Source organism: Oncorhynchus mykiss, chromosome 15 (assembly GCF_057628025.1).
Source record: "Oncorhynchus mykiss isolate SJ-2025 chromosome 15, ASM5762802v1, whole genome shotgun sequence".
Taxonomy (NCBI): domain Eukaryota; kingdom Metazoa; phylum Chordata; class Actinopteri; order Salmoniformes; family Salmonidae; genus Oncorhynchus; species Oncorhynchus mykiss.
The window spans coordinates 16294137-16312564 of record NC_143036.1 but is presented as its reverse complement, the minus strand read 5'-3'; the positions used below and the strand labels follow the sequence as shown (position 1 = coordinate 16312564).

General features: G+C 43.5%; 2 protein-coding genes across 5 annotated transcripts in view; one reads left to right on the top strand and one right to left on the bottom strand.

The window, feature by feature from the left end:
* LOC110489684 (high affinity 3',5'-cyclic-AMP phosphodiesterase 7A) overlaps positions 1–8354 on the top strand; it is a 28481-nt gene extending 20127 nt beyond the window's left edge. For all 3 annotated transcript variants that reach the window (XM_036943861.2, XM_036943859.2, XM_036943862.2), the window contains 9 exons: positions 1902–2095; positions 2218–2281; positions 2597–2793; positions 2952–3083; positions 5707–5798; positions 5919–6063; positions 6196–6292; positions 6371–6451; positions 6565–8354. In XM_036943861.2, the coding sequence (XP_036799756.1) occupies positions 1902–2095; positions 2218–2281; positions 2597–2793; positions 2952–3083; positions 5707–5798; positions 5919–6063; positions 6196–6292; positions 6371–6451; positions 6565–6878 (1316 nt within the window). In that variant the 3' untranslated portion in view covers positions 6879–8354. The remainder of the gene's footprint in view (positions 1–1901; positions 2096–2217; positions 2282–2596; positions 2794–2951; positions 3084–5706; positions 5799–5918; positions 6064–6195; positions 6293–6370; positions 6452–6564) is intronic.
* A 387-nt stretch (positions 8355–8741) lies between these two features.
* Positions 8742–18341, bottom strand: LOC110489686 (mitochondrial fission regulator 1). Of its 2 annotated transcripts, none has more exons than XM_090199380.1 (8): positions 18222–18341; positions 12912–13013; positions 11440–11573; positions 11075–11295; positions 10499–10706; positions 10196–10374; positions 9988–10045; positions 8742–9874 (listed from the first exon to the last, which is right to left on the bottom strand). In XM_090199380.1, exons 4-6 carry the CDS (start codon positions 11271–11273, stop codon positions 10353–10355), a joined length of 429 nt encoding a protein of 142 aa, XP_090055506.1. In that variant the 5' UTR covers positions 11274–11295; positions 11440–11573; positions 12912–13013; positions 18222–18341; the 3' UTR covers positions 8742–9874; positions 9988–10045; positions 10196–10352. The 2 variants fall into 2 exon arrangements, with proteins under 2 accessions (XP_090055506.1, XP_090055508.1); XM_090199382.1 differs by having other exon boundaries at positions 11112–11295.
* Positions 18342–18428: the final 87 nt, after the last annotated feature.

The following is an 18428-nucleotide window of genomic DNA, read 5'->3' as shown; positions in this document are numbered from 1 at the left end:
AGTCTTCTTATTGGTATCAAATCAAAGTTTATTTGTCATGTGCGCCGAATACAACAGGTGTAGCCTTACAGTGAAATTCTTACGTGGGGGAAAAAAAACACATGGCACAATTGGTTAGGCGCCATTTCACAATTCATCAGTATTCTTATTGGTTTCATCAGCGTTCTCATTCACGTATTGAACTTTTTGGACATTTGGATAGCTCTTTGTCTCAATTATAAGTCCACCCAAACATCCGTGCAACATTCCTGATTTAAGATTTGGAGCAGATGTCTGTGACTAGTGCCTGGGGATTATCAAGCAGAGTACATTACTAAATTATTAGATAGACCTCTACTGTGTAAACCAGACACGCCATGTCATCCCCCTGTTTCTGTTGAATCTATCCTCTGTTGTAAACCTTGTACTGCAAGGGGTCCTCGGCCATATCCGTGTTTTTGACGACAAACATTTTATGACCATTACTAACGGATAACAAACAAAAAATGGCAATGGAATAGTTGAGGGTGTAATACAATGTTATAATATTAATCCACAATTCATGTTCTTACCCCTTGGTAACATTGGCCTGGGAGGCTCACAGGGATATTGGTATCCACTGTACGCCATACATTTTTCAACTTTAAGGCCCAGTTTAGTCTGAGGTTGGAATAATACTGAAAATCGATGCCCTTTGTGTGAGACCTGTTTGCTTGAAGTTTCAGCCGTTTTGGCCTGCCTGGTGACATCATAGGTGGTACATTAGAAAGAGTCCTAAACAGGAGGTTGGTGACACCTTAATTGGGGAGGATGGGCTCGTGGTAATCGCTGGAGTGGGAATAGGTGGAATGGTATCAAACACATAGTTTCCATATGTTCCAGCCATTATTTTGAGCCGTCCTTCCCTCAGCATCCTCCACTGCTGCTAGTTTTCAGTTCTCTCCTCCTCACTCCGACCACTCCCAGACAGTCCTAGCAAAATTCTTGCTTGAGAAATTGTACTTCGCTAAGAAGGTGTTTTGTTTATTTCTCACCATTTTGTCATTTAAAACAGTCACAGTAAGGTACTATTTGTTTTTGGCAATGCACTAATTTTAAGCTTTAAAACTGCAAAATGTTCTTTGTCTCGTGACAAAATGTGTAGAATTGCAGGACATTTGCTTGAAAACGGCACATTTTTCTCTGATGCCAAGAGGTGGATCTTTAAAATGTTCCTTCCCAGGGCCTGAAGGTTTGTCCGGCCATGCACTGCCAAAGTCAATCAGTGGTGGAAAAAGTAACTTTGATTTAATACTTTTACTTCTGATACTTAAGTATATTTAAAACAAAATACTTTCAAGTAGTATTTTACTGGGTGACTTTCACTTTTACTTGAGTCATTTTCTTTTAAGGTGTCATTACTTTTACTCATCTCAAATTCATTATATTAAACAAACCAGACGGCACGATTTTCTTTTTATTTACGAATAGCCAGGGGCATACTTCAACACTCAGACATCATTTACAAATAGTGAGTCCGCCAGATCAGAGGAAGTAAGGATGACCCAGGGATGTTCTCCTGATAAGTGTGTGAATTAGATAATGTTCCTGTCCTGCTAAGTATTCAAAATGCAACTAGTACTTTTGGGTGTCAGGGAAAAGGTATGGAGTAAAAAGTACATTTATTTTCTTTAGGAATGTAGTGAAGTAAAAGTAGTCAAATCTAAATAAAGTACAGATACCCACAAAAATACTTTAAAGTACTACTTAAGTACTTTATACTACTGGTCAAAGTAACACTCCTTGTATTCTAGTTTTATATCACCTGAGTTATGAGGGGGTCCCTGATGAATTTGCTATAACAAAAAGGGTCCTGGACCCAAAGTTTGAGAACCACTGTTTTAAACAACTCCAATGTTCTGAATAAACCCTTGTGGTTTCAGCCTGCTCAGAATCCACCTCAGCCTCTAGTCTTATCCCTGGTCCTGGCTTCATCTCGGCTGGGCCCGTGTCTGGTAGGCGGCTCCGCAGACTGCTCAGCTTCCAGAGATACCTGCACTCGTCCCGTCTGCTCTGGGGAACAACCCACCTCAACCCCCTCCACATCCTGGATGAGGACTACATTGGACAGGCCAAGGTCTGATGCTCTCACACAGACCATACGCTCTGAGCCAATCATACACTCGTATGCATACACAATTCATGTTTATGTGCATGGCTAAACACACACTTACATGTACATGTGTTTTTCTCTTGCAGTGTATGCTGGAAAGGGTCGGGAGCTGGAATTTTGACATTTTCCTCTTCGACAGATTAACGAATGGTATATTTCTAACAGATGTCCACTTTTTCTCCCAGAGCTTTACCTACATTTTTGTAATGTCCTCATCCTCACAGAATGAGTGTGACATGACTGCATAGGCCTGCTTTCAACTCATCAGACATTTATAGACAATGATGCCCTCTGGTGTTTGTTTTGCTGAATGCTGTGTAGAACTGGGATGGTGGGGACTCTTAAGTCATTCTCCATAGATTGTCATTGCCATGCTAAACTCCACCACAAAAAACACAACTACCCGCCCCTGAACACTATTCCTGACCAGCTCTTAAACTAGATCTCACATCCCTCTCCATGCAGGAAACAGCCTGGTGACGATGACCTTCCACCTCCTGAACCAGTATGGTCTGCTGGAGCTGTTTCAGCTGGACATGGTGAAGCTGTGGCGCTTCCTGGTCATGGTGCAGGAGGACTACCACAGCCTCAACCCCTACCACAACGCTGTGCACGCTGCTGATGTCACACAGGCCATGTACTGCTACCTGCGAGAACCCAAGGTAGCAGACAGATTGACCGTGCTAGTTTTCTGTTGTACAGAAAGTATTCAGAAGTAGCTTACTGGGTGTTTGAACTGGGTTATCCCACTGAGCTAAAGCCTAGGCATTTGCTCCTGGAGCCGATAAAAATTGAGCTGACATTCCCGGTCTCTCCATAGCTGGCCAAGTCCCTGACGTCCTGTGACATCCTCCTGGGCCTGCTAGCAGCTGCTACTCATGACCTGGACCACCCGGGAGTCAACCAGCCTTTCCTCATCAAGACCAACCACTACCTGGCCAAGCTCTACAGGGTGAGAGCCCATAGCTGGAGCAGTCTACAGCTACTTTAGAAGCCATATTAGACCAGAGGGTTATACTACAAAGCAGTATCACTGAGGTGGCTAACTATTGATTTTCTGGTTAATTAAAAAGATAAACTTGGGCCTCCTGAGTTGCACAGCGATCTAAGGCACTACATCACAGTGCTGAGGCGTCACTACATCACAGTGCTGAGGCGTCACTACAGACTGGTTCGATCTCAGGCTGGTTTGATCTCACAGCCGGCCATGACCGGGAGACCCACAAGATGGCGCACAACTGGCCCAGCATCGTCTGGGTTAGGGGAGGGTTTGGCCGGCCGGTATTTTCTTGTGTCATTGTGGCGGGCCGGTATTTTCCTGTCTCATTGTGGCGGGCCGGTATTTTCTTGTCATTGTGGCGGGCTGGGCACCTGCAAGCTGTCGTCAGTTGGAAGGTATTTTCTTGTCTCATTGTGGCGGGCCGGTATTTTCCTGTCTCATTGTGGCGGGCCGGTATTTTCCTGTCTCATTGTGGCGGGCCGGTATTTTCCTGTCTCATTGTGGCGGGCCGGTATTTTCTTGTCTCATTGTGGCGGGCCGGTATTTTCTTGTCATTGTGGCAGGCCGGGCGCCTGCAAGCTGTCGTCAGTTGGAAGGTATTTTCCTGTCTCATTGTGGCGGGCCGGTATTTTCTTGTGTCATTGTGGCGGGCCGGTATTTTCTTGTGTCATTGTGGCGAGCCGGTATTTTCTTGTGTCATTGTGGCGGGCTGGTATTTTCTTGTCTCATTGTGGCGAGCCGGTATTTTCTTGTCTCATTGTGGCGGGCCGGTATTTTCTTGTGTCATTGTGGCGGGCCGGTATTTTCCTGTCTCATTGTGGCGGGCCGGTATTTTCCTGTCTCATTGTGGCGGGCCGGTATTTTCCTGTCTCATTGTGGCGGGTCGGTATTTTCCTGTCTCATTGTGGCGGGCCGGTATTTTCTTGTCATTGTGGCGGGCCGGTATTTTCCTGTCTCATTGTGGCGGGCCGGTATTTTCCTGTCTCATTGTGGTGGGCCGGTATTTTCTTGTCATTGTGGCGGGCCGGGCGCCTGCAAGCTGTCGTCAGTTGGAAGGTATTTTCCTGTCTCATTGTGGCGGGCCGGTATTTTCTTGTCTCATTGTGGCGGGCCGGTATTTTCCTGTCTCATTGTGGCGGGCCGGTATTTTCCTGTCTCATTGTGGCGGGCCGGTATTTTCCTGTCTCATTGTGGCGGGCCGGTATTTTCCTGTCTCATTGTGGCGGGCCGGTATTTTCCTGTCTCATTGTGGCGGGCCGGTATTTTCCTGTCTCATTGTGGCGGGCCGGTATTTTCCTGTCTCATTGTGGCGGGCCGGTATTTTCCTGTCTCATTGTGGCGGGCCGGTATTTTCCTGTCTCATTGTGGCGGGCCGGTATTTTCCTGTCTCATTGTGGCGGGCCGGTATTTTCCTGTCTCATTGTGGCGGGCCGGTATTTTCCTGTCTCATTGTGGCGGGCCGGTATTTTCCTGTCTCATTGTGGCGGGCCGGGCGCCTGCAAGCTGTCGTCAGTTGAAGGTATTTTCCTGTCTCATTGTGGCGGGCCGGGCGCCTGCAAGCTGTCGTCAGTTGGAAGGTATTTTCCTGTCTCATTGTGGCGGGCCGGGCGCCTGCAAGCTGTCGTCAGTTGGAAGGTATTTTCCTGTCTCATTGTGGCGGGCCGGGCGCCTGCAAGCTGTCGTCAGTTGGAAGGTATTTTCCTGTCTCATTGTGGCGGGCCGGGCGCCTGCAAGCTGTCGTCAGTTGAAGGTATTTTCCTGTCTCATTGTGGCGGGCCGGGCGCCTGCAAGCTGTCGTCAGTTGGAAGGTATTTTCCTGTCTCATTGTGGCGGGCCGGGCGCCTGCAAGCTGTCGTCAGTTGGAAGGTATTTTCCTGTCTCATTGTGGCGGGCCGGGCGCCTGCAAGCTGTCGTCAGTTGAAGGTATTTCCACCATTGGTGCAGCTTGCTTCCGGGTTATGCGAGCAGTGTGTCAAGAAGCAGTGTGGCTTGGTAGGGTCGTGTTTCAGAGGACGCATGGCTCCATCTTACAGCCAGCGACAAGGCTGGAGGGGAGTTACAGCCAGCAACAAGGCTGGAGGGGAGTTACAGCCAGCGACAAGGCTGGAGGGGAGTTACAGCCAGCGACAAGGCTGGAGGGGAGTTACAGCCAGCGACAAGGCTGGAGGGGAGTTACAGCCAGCGACAAGGGGGCATAAAGATGAATAATAAAAAGCTCATCTTAGATATCAATCAGCCCAAACCCATTACAAGCTTATCTTTCCTAAAAAATAAAATGTTATCAGAATATTTAGGACAACTTTTTGATCCTGCTTTGTAGTATAACCCTCTGGCTAATGCTACGCTGTCATGTTGGCCAAGCTCTAGAGGGGAGAACGTAAAGCAATCCAAGCTCTAGAGGGGAGAACGTAAAGCAATCCAAGCTCTAGAGGGGAGAACGTAAAGCAATCCAAGCTCCTGTAGCTTTAGACCTGGCTGGAGATCAATAGATGGCCATGTAATGTTGAGATCCATGATTGAATGCAGTTAGTAGCTCAAGATGACAGCATTCTCAAAATCTGTCTCTGGTCTGTAGAACTCCTCTGTTCTGGAGAACCACCACTGGCGGTCTGCAGTAGGTCTGCTCAGAGAGACTGGCCTGTTCTCCCACCTGCCTGCTGAGGAAGGGTCAGTCATGTTCTTTTTCCAGTGCCAAATGTTTCATCAATAAACATTACTCTGTTAAAGAGCAAGGTAATGAGTTGGTTGTTGTAGTATACATTTTATTTAAACTCATGAGCTCATCAGGCTGAAGATGGAGCGCCAGCTGGGATCTCTGATCCTGGCCACTGACATCAGCAGACAGAACGAGTACCTGGGGAAGTTCAGAACACACCTGAACCAGGATGACCTGTGCCTGAGCAACGCCAGCCACCGACACTTCATCCTCCAGGTCAGTTACCAGCTGGGCCATAGGTTTAGAGTTGGGCCTGGGGAAACTGTGATAACTAACCAGTAATTGTGGCTCTTAGTTGTGCATGGGGAAACTGTAGAACTGGCTGTTTTTGTCAATAACTCTTTGCAGATGGCTCTGAAGTGTGCGGACATCTGCAACCCCTGCAGACCCTGGGAGCTGAGCAAACAGTGGAGCGAGAAAGTGACTCAAGAGTTTTTTCACCAAGGTAGCCTCTCATTAATCTCTAATTTTCTCTTCACCTATCCTGTTTTCTGATCAGTGTGTGTTGTCTATCCATCTGTAGGAGACATTGAGAAGAAGCACAAACTTGAAGTCAGTCCACTGTGTGATAGCCAGAGAAACTCAATGGGAAACATTCAGATTGGTAAGTTATGATGGTTTCTAGGTAAGTACTAGCTACATTCCATTGATAGAACCAGAAGCTCTATTAGGCCTGCCTTTTGAACCCTGTGTGTCTCCCTGTCTTCCCTTCCCCAGGCTTCATGACGTATGTGGTGGAGCCTCTGTTTGCCGAGTGGGGTCGGTTCTCTGACACGCGTCTGTCCCAGACCATGCTGGGCCACCTGGGGCTGAACAAGGCCAGCTGGGGTGGGTTAGTACAGCAGGAGCGGCCGTCGAGCCCCGACGAGCTGGAACCTAGCAGCCCTGCCTCCGTCACCATGCCAACACCTGCCATCACTGAGTCAGAACCAGAGTCTGCCTCTGCTGTGGAACCCACAGCTGTCACCACGGCAACAGCCACAGGAGCAACTAACTCCAAAGAAATACCTCAGGGAAGGAAAGAGTCCTGACACTCCATGTTTGCCCTTACAACCCTGACCCTTAACCCCGGGCCTCACCACACTGGGTGGTGGAAGGGGCAGGGTGTGGACTTCAAACCCCACCCCCCCACCTGAACTTTAAGTTTGTTGCTTTTGCGTCCCGTCTTTGACAAACCACTGATTTTATTTAATTTTTAATTCATTTCCTTGACATGGAGAAACACCTAGATACCTCATTTGGCTACTGCTGTATTATATTATTTTTATTAGCTTGTTTTATTTATTTGTCCTCTGAAGTTTTGGCCTTACTAATTTGACACTTTTTGGTGGCAAAGTGAATCTAAGGGAATGACAGTAACTGAAGAATACACTTTTCTAGTTGAAGTGCCATTTTCAAACCAAGTTCTACAGGATGCTTTGAAAGTCATTTCAAACGTATTGAGAAGAGGCTCTCTAAAGACTGCACAGAAATGACATGGTGTGTGTTGATTTTATAACGAATCTTCTTCCTCATGTAAAAAAAGTGACATGCCCAGTCCTTTTGCTGCCTCTACGAAGACTGTTTACAGACGTCTTTGTTGTCACATCGAAATGAATCATTTCGGTTCCGCCTTCTAAGCACAGATGTGAAGAAACATTAGCGTTTGAACTGTCGCCCAACTGCTGAAGTCGAGCACAAAGCCTCCGTCTGACAGACGGACAGTCACCAGATGCCATAAAGGAAACACCACCTGTGCTCCATTGTATTCCTCTTCTCCTTGCACTCCCAAAAGACTGACGTTGGACACCACTTCTGTTCTGAAAGAATTTGGGACAGACGGAATTGTATTCTAGAATGCAATGGTATTGTAGAATAGAACCAATATGAAAAAGCATTATTGTAGACTGTAGAGCATGGGTGACCTCGATCTCTGTCACCCTGGATCCTTTCACACGCATCTCATCTGAACTCCATCACAATGCAACTCGCTCAGGGTTTTGCCAATCTCTATCCCAAGGTATAGGTTGGACTGTAGTAGTTTAGCTACCTGGTAAACATGTTTACGTCTACTGAATGGGACTCTCTCTGAATGTCTCATCATAGCCACATGCAACCTAGAGGACTGCTCTACCGATGCCTTAACTATGCACAAACTACGCTAAGTGACCAAACCAGCTTCTACTACTCATTAAGTGCATCGTATGCTTGCACTCTGATCCCCTTTGCCTTTTGTGAGTAAACTCAATCCTTTTTTTACATGGGAACATTCCATCTAATTCAGGTGGTTTTTTTCTGATTCTGTATAGACGGCACAGATGTTTTGAACAATAACGGGTGCTTTTTATTTTAGCTGATTTGTAATTTCGCTGTTAGACTGTTGATAGACTGTTTACAATTTTTTTGCAGCAGCCATTTTGGGAAGATGACTTCAGTATCAAGCCGTTTTGTAAAGGCTTTGCTGTGTTGACCTTTTTGATACATGCCTGTTGCAGTTTTTGATTTAATAAACAGTTGACAAATTTCAATGATCCAATTGAACTTCAGTGTTCGGCGTCATAAACAGGGCTGTATTGAGTGATACTCAACATCGCAGCTTGAAATGTAATGAACAGAGCTGACATGACAGGCAACTCTGTTCTACATCGGTTTATGTTCAGAACGGTATGAAGGAGCTTCAGGGCTCGACTATGTAGACTGAAAGGCTCCCATGTTAGCGGAGACCGCTGCATGTCAACTCATTTGGAAATGACCTTTTTTACATTTCTGTAACACTTCAGTGATCGATTGTAAGAGCCCTCGGTCATTCATTGTTCAACCACTCAAGGTCTCTGCTTGTGCACAGATTACTATAAATGTGCAAACAGTTCCTATTTACCTGAAATGTATCTTTAATTGAGAATTGGAAAAAAAACATTTCATGTACACAGTTTCATTGGTTTTATTCTAGGTTTGTCAAATGTAGATGACATTTCTCCTCACACAATCCCTATGTTTGAGTTCAGGTTTTAAATCAAGTATTATTGACAGTTGTCTATGTTCCCACCGTGCAAAGGTTCAAAGCTTAGTATTTTTCCATGAAATAAAACTGGCCAATGTCTTCAATTGTTTACCATCAGTGGAACTGGTATGAAACTAACATGAAGACATTTGTGGTTTAAAAAGAGGGATACAGCTGGTCATGGAGTAGCATTACCTCAGAATGGGCTTGTCATGAATCTGGAACTAATAAAACGTCCTCCTGCCCAGCATCGGTAAGTAATGAATAAAAAGACTGGCTAAAGACTGTAGATTAGTGTAAGTTTGGTCCGGAACTTGTCCCAGTACAACTCAAAGCGAGCTAGTCTACAATTAAATCAACCATGGACGCTTTGATAAATTGGTATTAACTAGAAATACATTTAACCGACTAGGATGCAATTTACAAAAATATTAAATTGCCTATTACACAAGTGATCCCTCTTCTCTGCATACATGTCTATCCCTGGTAAGAAGTAGACAGCAAAGACCCAGTGAGGCAAAAATAAATACAACTGCCTTAAAGGGCATGCAAAATGGATGTGCATTTAGAAACCGTTCAATCCCCTTTAATACATGTAGTTAACAGTTGAGGAATGTTAGGATTTTGTAGTGTTCGACTATATCCAGAACACACACGGGTGAATCTCATTGGAATTTAGTTGTGGTACAAAAATCTACATTAAAACAAAATCTGACAACCAATCTTGGACCGTCCTAATTTAAGATCGAAGACTTTGAAACTGGCATCAGTTTAACAAAAAGGATATTTTAAATGAAAGTAAAACAAATAATTACATATGGTATGTTATCAAAGTACAAGAACTGAAGACTGAGGCAATACTGTTGGTGAGTAGGAACAGAGAGCAGATTGATTGTATATCTAGTCAAACAACATGGCCATCCAGAGACGGGTGACAAACAGGTTGATAAGGCACTTAAGTGTCCATGGGTGTCTGGAGGTCAAACCATCTCTGGGTGCTCAGAGGAGCTTTCTCTGGCCAGTAGATTTCAACATGTGCTGCCCAAACTACAGGTCAGGTAAAAGAGACAGGAGCAAATTAGTTTCCAAACTCGCATCAAATATTAGATCAGATTACTTTATAAAATCTAAGATTTTAGTCATGCTTGTACTTCTCTTACCATGGGTGTCTCGGTGTAGTTTCACTACAGGGGCTGGGGTTTTCAGCCAGTGCTGACTCTAGAGGCCAGAGAAAGTTAAGCAAATGACAACCCAGACACACAATAGCCAGAAATTCACAGATTAAGGTTTTACAGTGTAGTTTGAAACTATAAGGCCCAAACTGGGGATTCATGGTTGATGTAATAGTAGTATCAGTGTTGCTCTTACCAGGGGAACCTCTACTTTGTCAGTCTTGGGGAATTCAGGACAGAAAGGTTTCAGTTCAGAGGCTGGGAAGTCAAACTCCTTGTTCTCATTGTCGTGGCGATGGGCAAACTTGCGCTTCAAGGCATTAGCGATGAGAGACGCAGCATCTGTGGGCTCACTAGGCTTGGCTCTCTAGCCGACTGGACAATAATACACAGGAAGTAAGGAAAATCTGTTTTAGCTGGAAATTAGTCAAGTTTTCAGTTAGTAAAACAGAGTTGTGCCCATCTCCTAATGTAGAAGTCAGACGAACATGGTGCCCACCTCTTAGCGGGGCGTAGCTTGACTTTGCCGATGTCTTTAAGCACATCCAGCATGTTGGGGACCTCTGCCTGCTTGGGCTCCTGGTTCAGCAGTGTCTGGCCATCTGTCTTATTCCCACGGCGCTCCTGGATGAGGTCAACGACCGAGAAGCTCCGCTGGAATCCCATGAGTGGAGGAGGTGGAGGGGCGCCTGGGGCAGGAGGACCACCTGGGGCAGGAGAGTACTAGCTTAGACAATTATGCCATAAAGCTTCCCTCTTCAGGCAGATAGGTCATTAGAGAAATGTAGAAGTACCGCATCTTACCCAGCAAATTTTATTTAACTAGGCAAGTCAGTTAAAATTCTTCTTTACAATGGCGGCCTACCCTGGCCAAACCCCAACGACACTGGGACAATTGTGCACCGCCCAATCACGGCCGGTTGTGAAACAGCCTGGAATCTAACTAGGGTCTGTAGTGACACCTACCACTGAGATGCAGTGCCTTAGACCGCTATGAGTTGTTTGAACTTTGTGTTTGTTTTGAAGATTATTTCTTTACCCTTTAGTGTGTGTTCCGGGGTTCTCTGTTCCATACCTGGTGTCTGTGCGTTCTGCTCCTGGGTCAGTACTACCTGTGCGATCTGGGCTCCGAGTTTGGCTAGCTCCATCTCCAGAGCACTGATCTTCTGGATGGCCTCATCGTTGCTGCGGGTTTGACCCTGGTGCAGGCTGGGTAATGATCTACGTCTGGGCAAAGGTTGTTGTTTGGGCTGAGGCGGGTGAGAACGGAACATGAGCCCGGACGGTGCTTCTGACCTGAATGCGACCAATGGTAAACAAGCACCATATTAGAAGAGAGGAAGATGTTATAGTTAACACATGAGCAGTGTATGGGTCAATGAACAGCAGCATCACAGCTTGAGAAAGTGTGGCTGTTCCACGGCCCACTCCTCTTCTTACCTCAGTCTTCCAAATCCAAACCAGTCATTTTCATCTTCCCTGTCGATCCAGACAACATCAGCCAAAGAGGCAACCAGTCCATTCTGTCTCCCAGCACTGTTCAGGACACTACAGTCTTCAGTGTAAAGATTGAGCTGAGACACAGGGCACCCATATTAAACAATACACCTAAACATTCTCCTTACATACCAGAGGATTCGGTCAACAACAAAAAAACTCAGTCCTGTTTAGCCACACACGTGCTATTCTCATCTTATGACTCAAAACTGCATTCACACTACTTGGAAATGTATTCTGACAGACATTAGATTTTTTTTGTCAACCAAAGCCAACGGAGAGCATTCACGGTACAAGACGGCAACAAGGCTGATTCTTACGCCGTCTATCAATAGCCTGTCAAGGCTGATTCTTATGCCGTCTATCAATAGCCTGTCAAGGCTGATTCTTATGCCGTCTATCAATAGCCTGTCAAGGCTGATTCTTATGCCGTCTATCAATAGCCTGTCAAGGCTGATTCTTATGCCGTCTCTAAAAACTCAGCATAGGAAAGGTAAGAAAACAGAAGAAATAAGGACAGTGGATAGTCCTAATAAGAGGACCTTTGGTATGCTGGTATGCTACCAGAAATGTGTCAGCAGCACAAGGTTACTATTACAGGTTTCCAGGTGAACTGACCTAAAGCAGACAATGCATTCCTCACAGAAAGGAAGGACAGCTAAAGAGAGGGAGAAAGAAAAGTGTTGAAAAGAAAAACTGAATCTAAAGATTGAGAACAGGGAACTAACATGACTACATAAAAAAACTAAAAACAACTGTTCCTGTGACTAATGCAAAAATGTTGTTTTTTTTTACCAGACTTATGTTTTATCTAAACATTCAAAAGGCCCCGTAATGCGTTTTCACCAAATTGGGGCAAATGTCAAAAACAAAAAAACTCTTTGGTCCTTTAAAAACCTTCTGAATGTAAAATAGTGTACTATAACTTGGAAAATAAATAGGACCCTGAATGACAAAATATTGATGTTTCCAACATTAGGGCTGTTTTTCTAAAGAAGTTAAATACACTTTGTATAATTTATTTTGCCATGACACTAATGAGTATCGCGATACTGGCATCGTCCCAGTCCTACTAATAATCCCAAACAATCAGCACGTAGGTTCATGTTTTCCATTCTGTTTAGAGTTGGAGCATCAAAACAGATGAACAAGCAGGAAACCACTCTTGATGAAAGTGACTTAACCATTAGATCAGAATACATCAGGCCAGAACGCTAAGAAAACATGACACAAGGCTTGGAGAGGACAGAGTCACTGTAAGCGCTGACAAAGTGATAGTTATTGAAACAATGTCACACGCAGCAGACAGTCTACAAAGAATAGTATCAATCACTTTCAGTTCTATAACATGTCATTGATCATTGGAGACTTCCGACATAGTGTGCCTGCCTTCTCTGTCGCAGATACAGTCTTACCTGAAAATGGACCCTGGGGCATGGTTTAAGTGGAAGATTGGTGGCTATTCTTCTCACAATATTCCTTGAGGACCCATACGCCTTGCCTGAAAAGCCAAAGTCCTGCCAAAAATAAACACATAGGCTTATGGTTACGTACTACAACCAAGATAATGGGTACGTCACAATTAAATCATGCCTTAAAGACAGTATAGTGAAAGAGCCATGAGGACAAGATGTGCAACGTGGAGACTTTAGTGATCCACAAATAACATATACAGTTGTGGGAAGTTTACATACACTTAGGTTGGAGTCATTAAAACACGTTATTCAACCACTCCACAAATTTCTTGTGAACAAACTATAGTTTTGGCAAGTCGGTTAGGACATCTACTTTGTGCATGACAAGTCATTTTTCCAAATGTTTTTTTACAGATTATTTCACTGCATCACAATTTCAGTGGGTCAGAAGTTGACATACACTAAATTGACTGTGCCTTTAAACAGCATGGAAAATTCCATAAAATGATGTCATGGCTTTAGAAACTTTTGATAGGCCAATTGACATAATTTGAGTCAATTGGAGGTGTACCTGTGGATGTATTTCAAGGCCTACCTTCAAACACAGTGCCTTTGTTTGATATCATGGGAATATCAAAGAAATCAACCAAGACCTCAGAAAAAAAAATTGTCAGCCCCACAAGTCTGGTTCAGCCTTAGGAGCTATTTCCAAATGCCTGAAGGTACCACGTTCATCTGTACAAACAATAGTACACAAGTATAAACACCATGGGACCACGCAGCCGTCATACCGCTCAGGAAGGAGGTGCGTTCTGTCTCCTAGAGATGAACGTACTTTGGTGTGAAAAGTGCAAATCAATCCCAGAACAACAGCAAAGGACTTTGTGAAGATGCTGGAGGAAACAGGTGCAAAAGTATCTATATCCACAGTAAAACGAGTCAAATATCAACATAACCTGAAAGGCTGCTCAGCAAGGAAGAAGCCACTGCTCCAAAACCACCATTAAAAAGCCAGACTACGGTTTGCAACTGCACATGGGGACAAAGATTGTACTTTTTGGAGAAATGTCCTCTGGTCTGATGAAACAAAAATAGAACTGTTTGGCCATAATGACCATCGTTATGTTTGGAGGAAAAAGGGGGAGGCTTGCAAGCCGAAGAACACCATCCTAACCGTGAAGCACGGGGGTGGCAGCATCATGTTGTGGGGGTGCTTTGCTGCAGGAGGGACTGGTGCACTTCACAAAATAGATGGCATCATGAAGACAGAAAATGTGGATATATTGAAGCAACATCTCAAGACATCAGTCAAGAAGTTAAAGCTTGGTCGCAAATTGGTCTTCCAAATGGACAATGACCCCAAGCATACTTCCAAAGTTGTGGTAAAATGGCTTAAGGACAACAAAGTCAAGGTATTGGAGTGGCCATCACAAAGCCCTGACCTCAATCCCATAGAAAATGTGTGGGCAGAATTGAAAAAGCATGTGTGCGAGCAAGGAGGCCTACAAACCTGACTCAGTTACACCAGCTCGGTCAGGAGGAATGGGCCAAAATTCACCCGACTTATTGTGGGAAGCTTGTGGAAGCCTAAATGAAACGTTTAACCCAAGTTAAACAATTTAAAGGCAATGCTATCAAATACTAATTGAGTGTATATAAACTTCTGACCCACTGGGAATGTGATGAAATAAATCCCTCTCTACTATTATTCTGACATTTCACATTCTTAAAATAAGTAGAGATCCTAACTGACCTAAGACAGGGAATTTTTACTAGGATTAAATGTCAGGAATTGTGAAAAACTGAGTTTAAATGTACTTGGGTAAGGTGTATGTAAACTTCCGACTTCAACTGTATACACGCATGACTAAGTTGGTTTGGATAAAAGCATCTGCTAAATGTTGATCTCAAGAAGCTTTAACTTTGTCTGGAGCCCCATGCTGCTTATAAATATACTGTAAAAATTTAAAAAAGCTAAAAAGTCTGATCGGTGACAGTTGAGATGACAGATATCTGGTCTGACCACGATAGGGCTGTGGCAGTCACGAAATTTCCCCAGACGGTGATTGTCAAGCAAATAAATGGTACTTGACCATTAATTAACAAATGCATTTAGCATCTCCTGGCTTCCACACATAGCCTACAAGCCACTGATGCAGACCTTTGGAACATCTACAATTTTAAAAAGTAATACATCCATATAATATAGCCTACACTATCACAATAGGTCCATTATTTATTTTAGGCAAGTCTAAAGAAGCATGATATGAAGAAAATGTCTATTTCAGAAGAACAGAAAAGCATACACTTGAGTTGTCCTTACGCTTGGGTCCTGATCTGGCTAGTATGGAGAATAGAATTAAACGAAGCTGAATAAAATAGAAAGGATATTTTCTCCAAACGATTTGAGGGAGTGCGCACATTTGGCTATTCTGTGTTGAGCAGTTAACAAAGAAACAGGTATTCCTATATGCTTAATTTAGAGTTATTAATGTAACTTGTTCTACAAACATTGGGCTATACGTTTTCATTTTTAATACATTGCAAGGCTGCATGATGCGACTAATTATGATTTGAAAAATAGTCACTTAAAAAGCATGAGCTCTGCTTTGTTTTGTTTTGCGCAGGCTGTACACACAACATCAGTCACTCATTCACAATTTGACAAGCACTTGATAATAGCTTGAATTTCATGGCAGCATCCCCTTTGTGTGGCTGTAATGTACCCTAAAAAATATATATCTATGCCTTTTCCAGCCAGTGGCTGTTAAGCTCCCTTCTCCCCGAGTGCTCCAAAAATCACCTCTCACTCACATGGCTCTCCATCACGTGATTGGGTCTTTCTCACAGGCTACCGACACACACATTGGGGACACAACTGCACGCGTCCTTATCCAATTCCTAGGTGCATATTGAAGCTATTGGAAGAACTGTCCACATTTGTTTCGTCAGCCAACAAGATGAGTAGGCCTAACGAACAACAAAATCACTATCCTATGTCAATGTACTATACCCAATAGTACAAAAGTTGACCTACTCTATTCTGTGTGAGAGAAATATTCCAAACATAGTCTGGGACAGTTGTGGGATGCAATAGAGCCCAAATTAATACAACCACTAGCATTAAAAAAAAAAAAAAAATTATGCAATGTGGCTGACGCAACAGATCAGAACGTTAAGCTTAAAAATCTTGTTAAACCACTATTTCTTCACATTATAAGCACAGCAATGCGCACACGGTAGTAGGCTATAAGCGCAAATGTTCCATTATCGTAAAACATCATTATCAAAAGTGACTGCAAATGTAATTATACACGTAATGTTTTTATTATAAAAGGTGAATTTTGTTTTTTCCCAAAAATTGTTTCTCTCGTCTCATCGCTGCAATCCCCCAATGGGCTCGGGGAGGCGAAGATGGAGTCATGCATCCTCCGAAACATGACCTGCCTAACCGGCATGCCACAAGGAGTCGCTAGAGCAGGATATGTCAAGTAAAGGCCCACCAGTCAAACCCTCCCCTAACCCAATTGTGCACCGTCCTATGGGACTCCCAGCCACGGCCAGTTGTGGCACAGCCAGGGAAATGAACTCGGGTCTGTAGTAACGCCTCTAGCACTGCATGCGATGCAGTGCCTTAGACCACAGCGCCACTCAGGAGACCCATAAAGGTGCATTCTTATGGTTTAAATGATCTTCCCCAAACTTGAAACTTACACGCTGTTTATGTATGCCAGTTAGGCTCTACACCCTTTGTAAAGTGGATTAATGTGCATAATTTTAATAAGTTATTTGGCCACTTTATTTGTGATACAAACCTTATCAAAACATATAGGCCTATGGGTTAGGCTACATGAGGTGTGCGATTATGAAAAATAAAAAAATAAGGCCTTTTTTATGCTGGGCATCATTCACAAGTGATAATATATAATTTATAAGTGAGGCTAATATCACCCATCATACTATTCTTGATTTAATCTTGTCTTTACATAAACTAAACAATATATGTGTGAAATTAGTTTAGATTTAGAATGGACCATTATCATGCACCTGTCTCAAAACAGGGACAGGGGGGAAAAAAATACATGTCATCTATGCACTTAAATAGTGAATGGAGGACGCTTTTCCTGTGGTTCATTTTCATGCCAGCCAGGTAGGCTATACACCTGTTGTAAATATAAGCAATGTGCTTAATATTAGAAAACTTAATAAATATTGTAGGCCTAGCCTATAGAAAGCTGATGGGAGCCTCCTCTTTTTAAGAGGCCATCACTCTGTTTCCTCACACAATTGTATAGCCTATAGAGATGTTGCACAACATGAGCTCATGAGCTCTCATGAAGTGTTTGATTAGATTTTCAAATACATTTGCATTGATGTCAGAGTGATTAGAGGGACAATAGAGTGCTGAGTACCAGACAGTGAGCAAGTTCAGTAGGCTACTAATGACCAGCATCAGAGCTTGGAGAAACCTAATTACCATGACTAAACGCTCACAGGTCAGGGTTAGAGTCCGTTCCATATTCTTATTAAGAGTACTGACACTCACAGATCATTAGACAGACACTCAAGCTGTCAGTCATTACAGTCAAAGGTTTTCCCATATGATAGATTTTTGCCTTCCTCCAGTTATTTTTAAGTTGTTCATTTTATCTTATCCTAGCCATCACCAGACTTCTCTTTGTATTCATAATAGTGATGACAAGTTTTATACCTGCTTTTTTAGGACCCACTGGCTTAAAGCTCTCAAAAGGCCCCCTGGCTGAGAATAAATTAAAATGTTGATTTGACAGTGTGTGGCTACTGCTCGTCTGCAACGGCTGACATGCAATAATGTGCTTGATATGCAACACTGTACTCTAAACCTCATTGCATATCGACCAGTGCAGACTGTAGCTAGTTATTGTGTGTAGACAGACAACTTGCCAGCATCCCTGACACGTTAGCAAGTTGCTGCGTGTAAATAGCTAACGTGAATCCTAAACTGTCTGAAGTAACTTAACTCGCGAGGGACGAAAGACAGTAACTGTTTTTTTTTCTGTAAATATATATTGCGTGACAAACAACTTATAGTAGTTAGGTTGAGTATCTTGACACAAACCTATATTTCCATATGTAAGCAAGCATAGTGAATGAATGGTTTGGATACCTATAACATGTTAGTTAGCTACCGGCTAAACTAACTAGCGAAACTTCTTCCTAACCAAGGGGTTGAGTGTTCCGTGGTGTACAGTTGGTTAACGAATTTTAGCAGTAGCAAAGGCTAAATCATAGCTACATTCGTAGATCGAATTTGATCAAATAAAAACTTACTCATGTCCTTACGACAACGTCCAATAACAGCTTTCTGTTCACCTCAAACAACCCTAAATGTTCACTTTTAAATCTCCTTAGTCCTGGCAAAGTGAGTAGGCGGGAACATGTTTATTTCTTGACGAATGGGTTGGTAGATTTTTTTTATAAACCAATAGGCATTGAGGAATCGTTTAGGTTGGGCGTGTACAAAAACTTTATGATAAT

Excerpts from the sequence above, each read along its gene's own strand:
- LOC110489686 (XM_090199380.1), bottom strand. The coding sequence starts at position 11,273 with ATGTTCCGTTCTCACCCGCCTCAGCCCAAACAACAACCTTTGCCCAGA. Across the intron at positions 10,707-11,074 it reads GCAGAACGCACAGACACCAG|GTGGTCCTCCTGCCCCAGGC; the intron begins GTATGGAACAGA and ends CTCCTGCCCCAG. Across the intron at positions 10,375-10,498 it reads AAGCTACGCCCCGCTAAGAG|TCGGCTAGAGAGCCAAGCCT; the intron begins GTGGGCACCATG and ends ATTATTGTCCAG.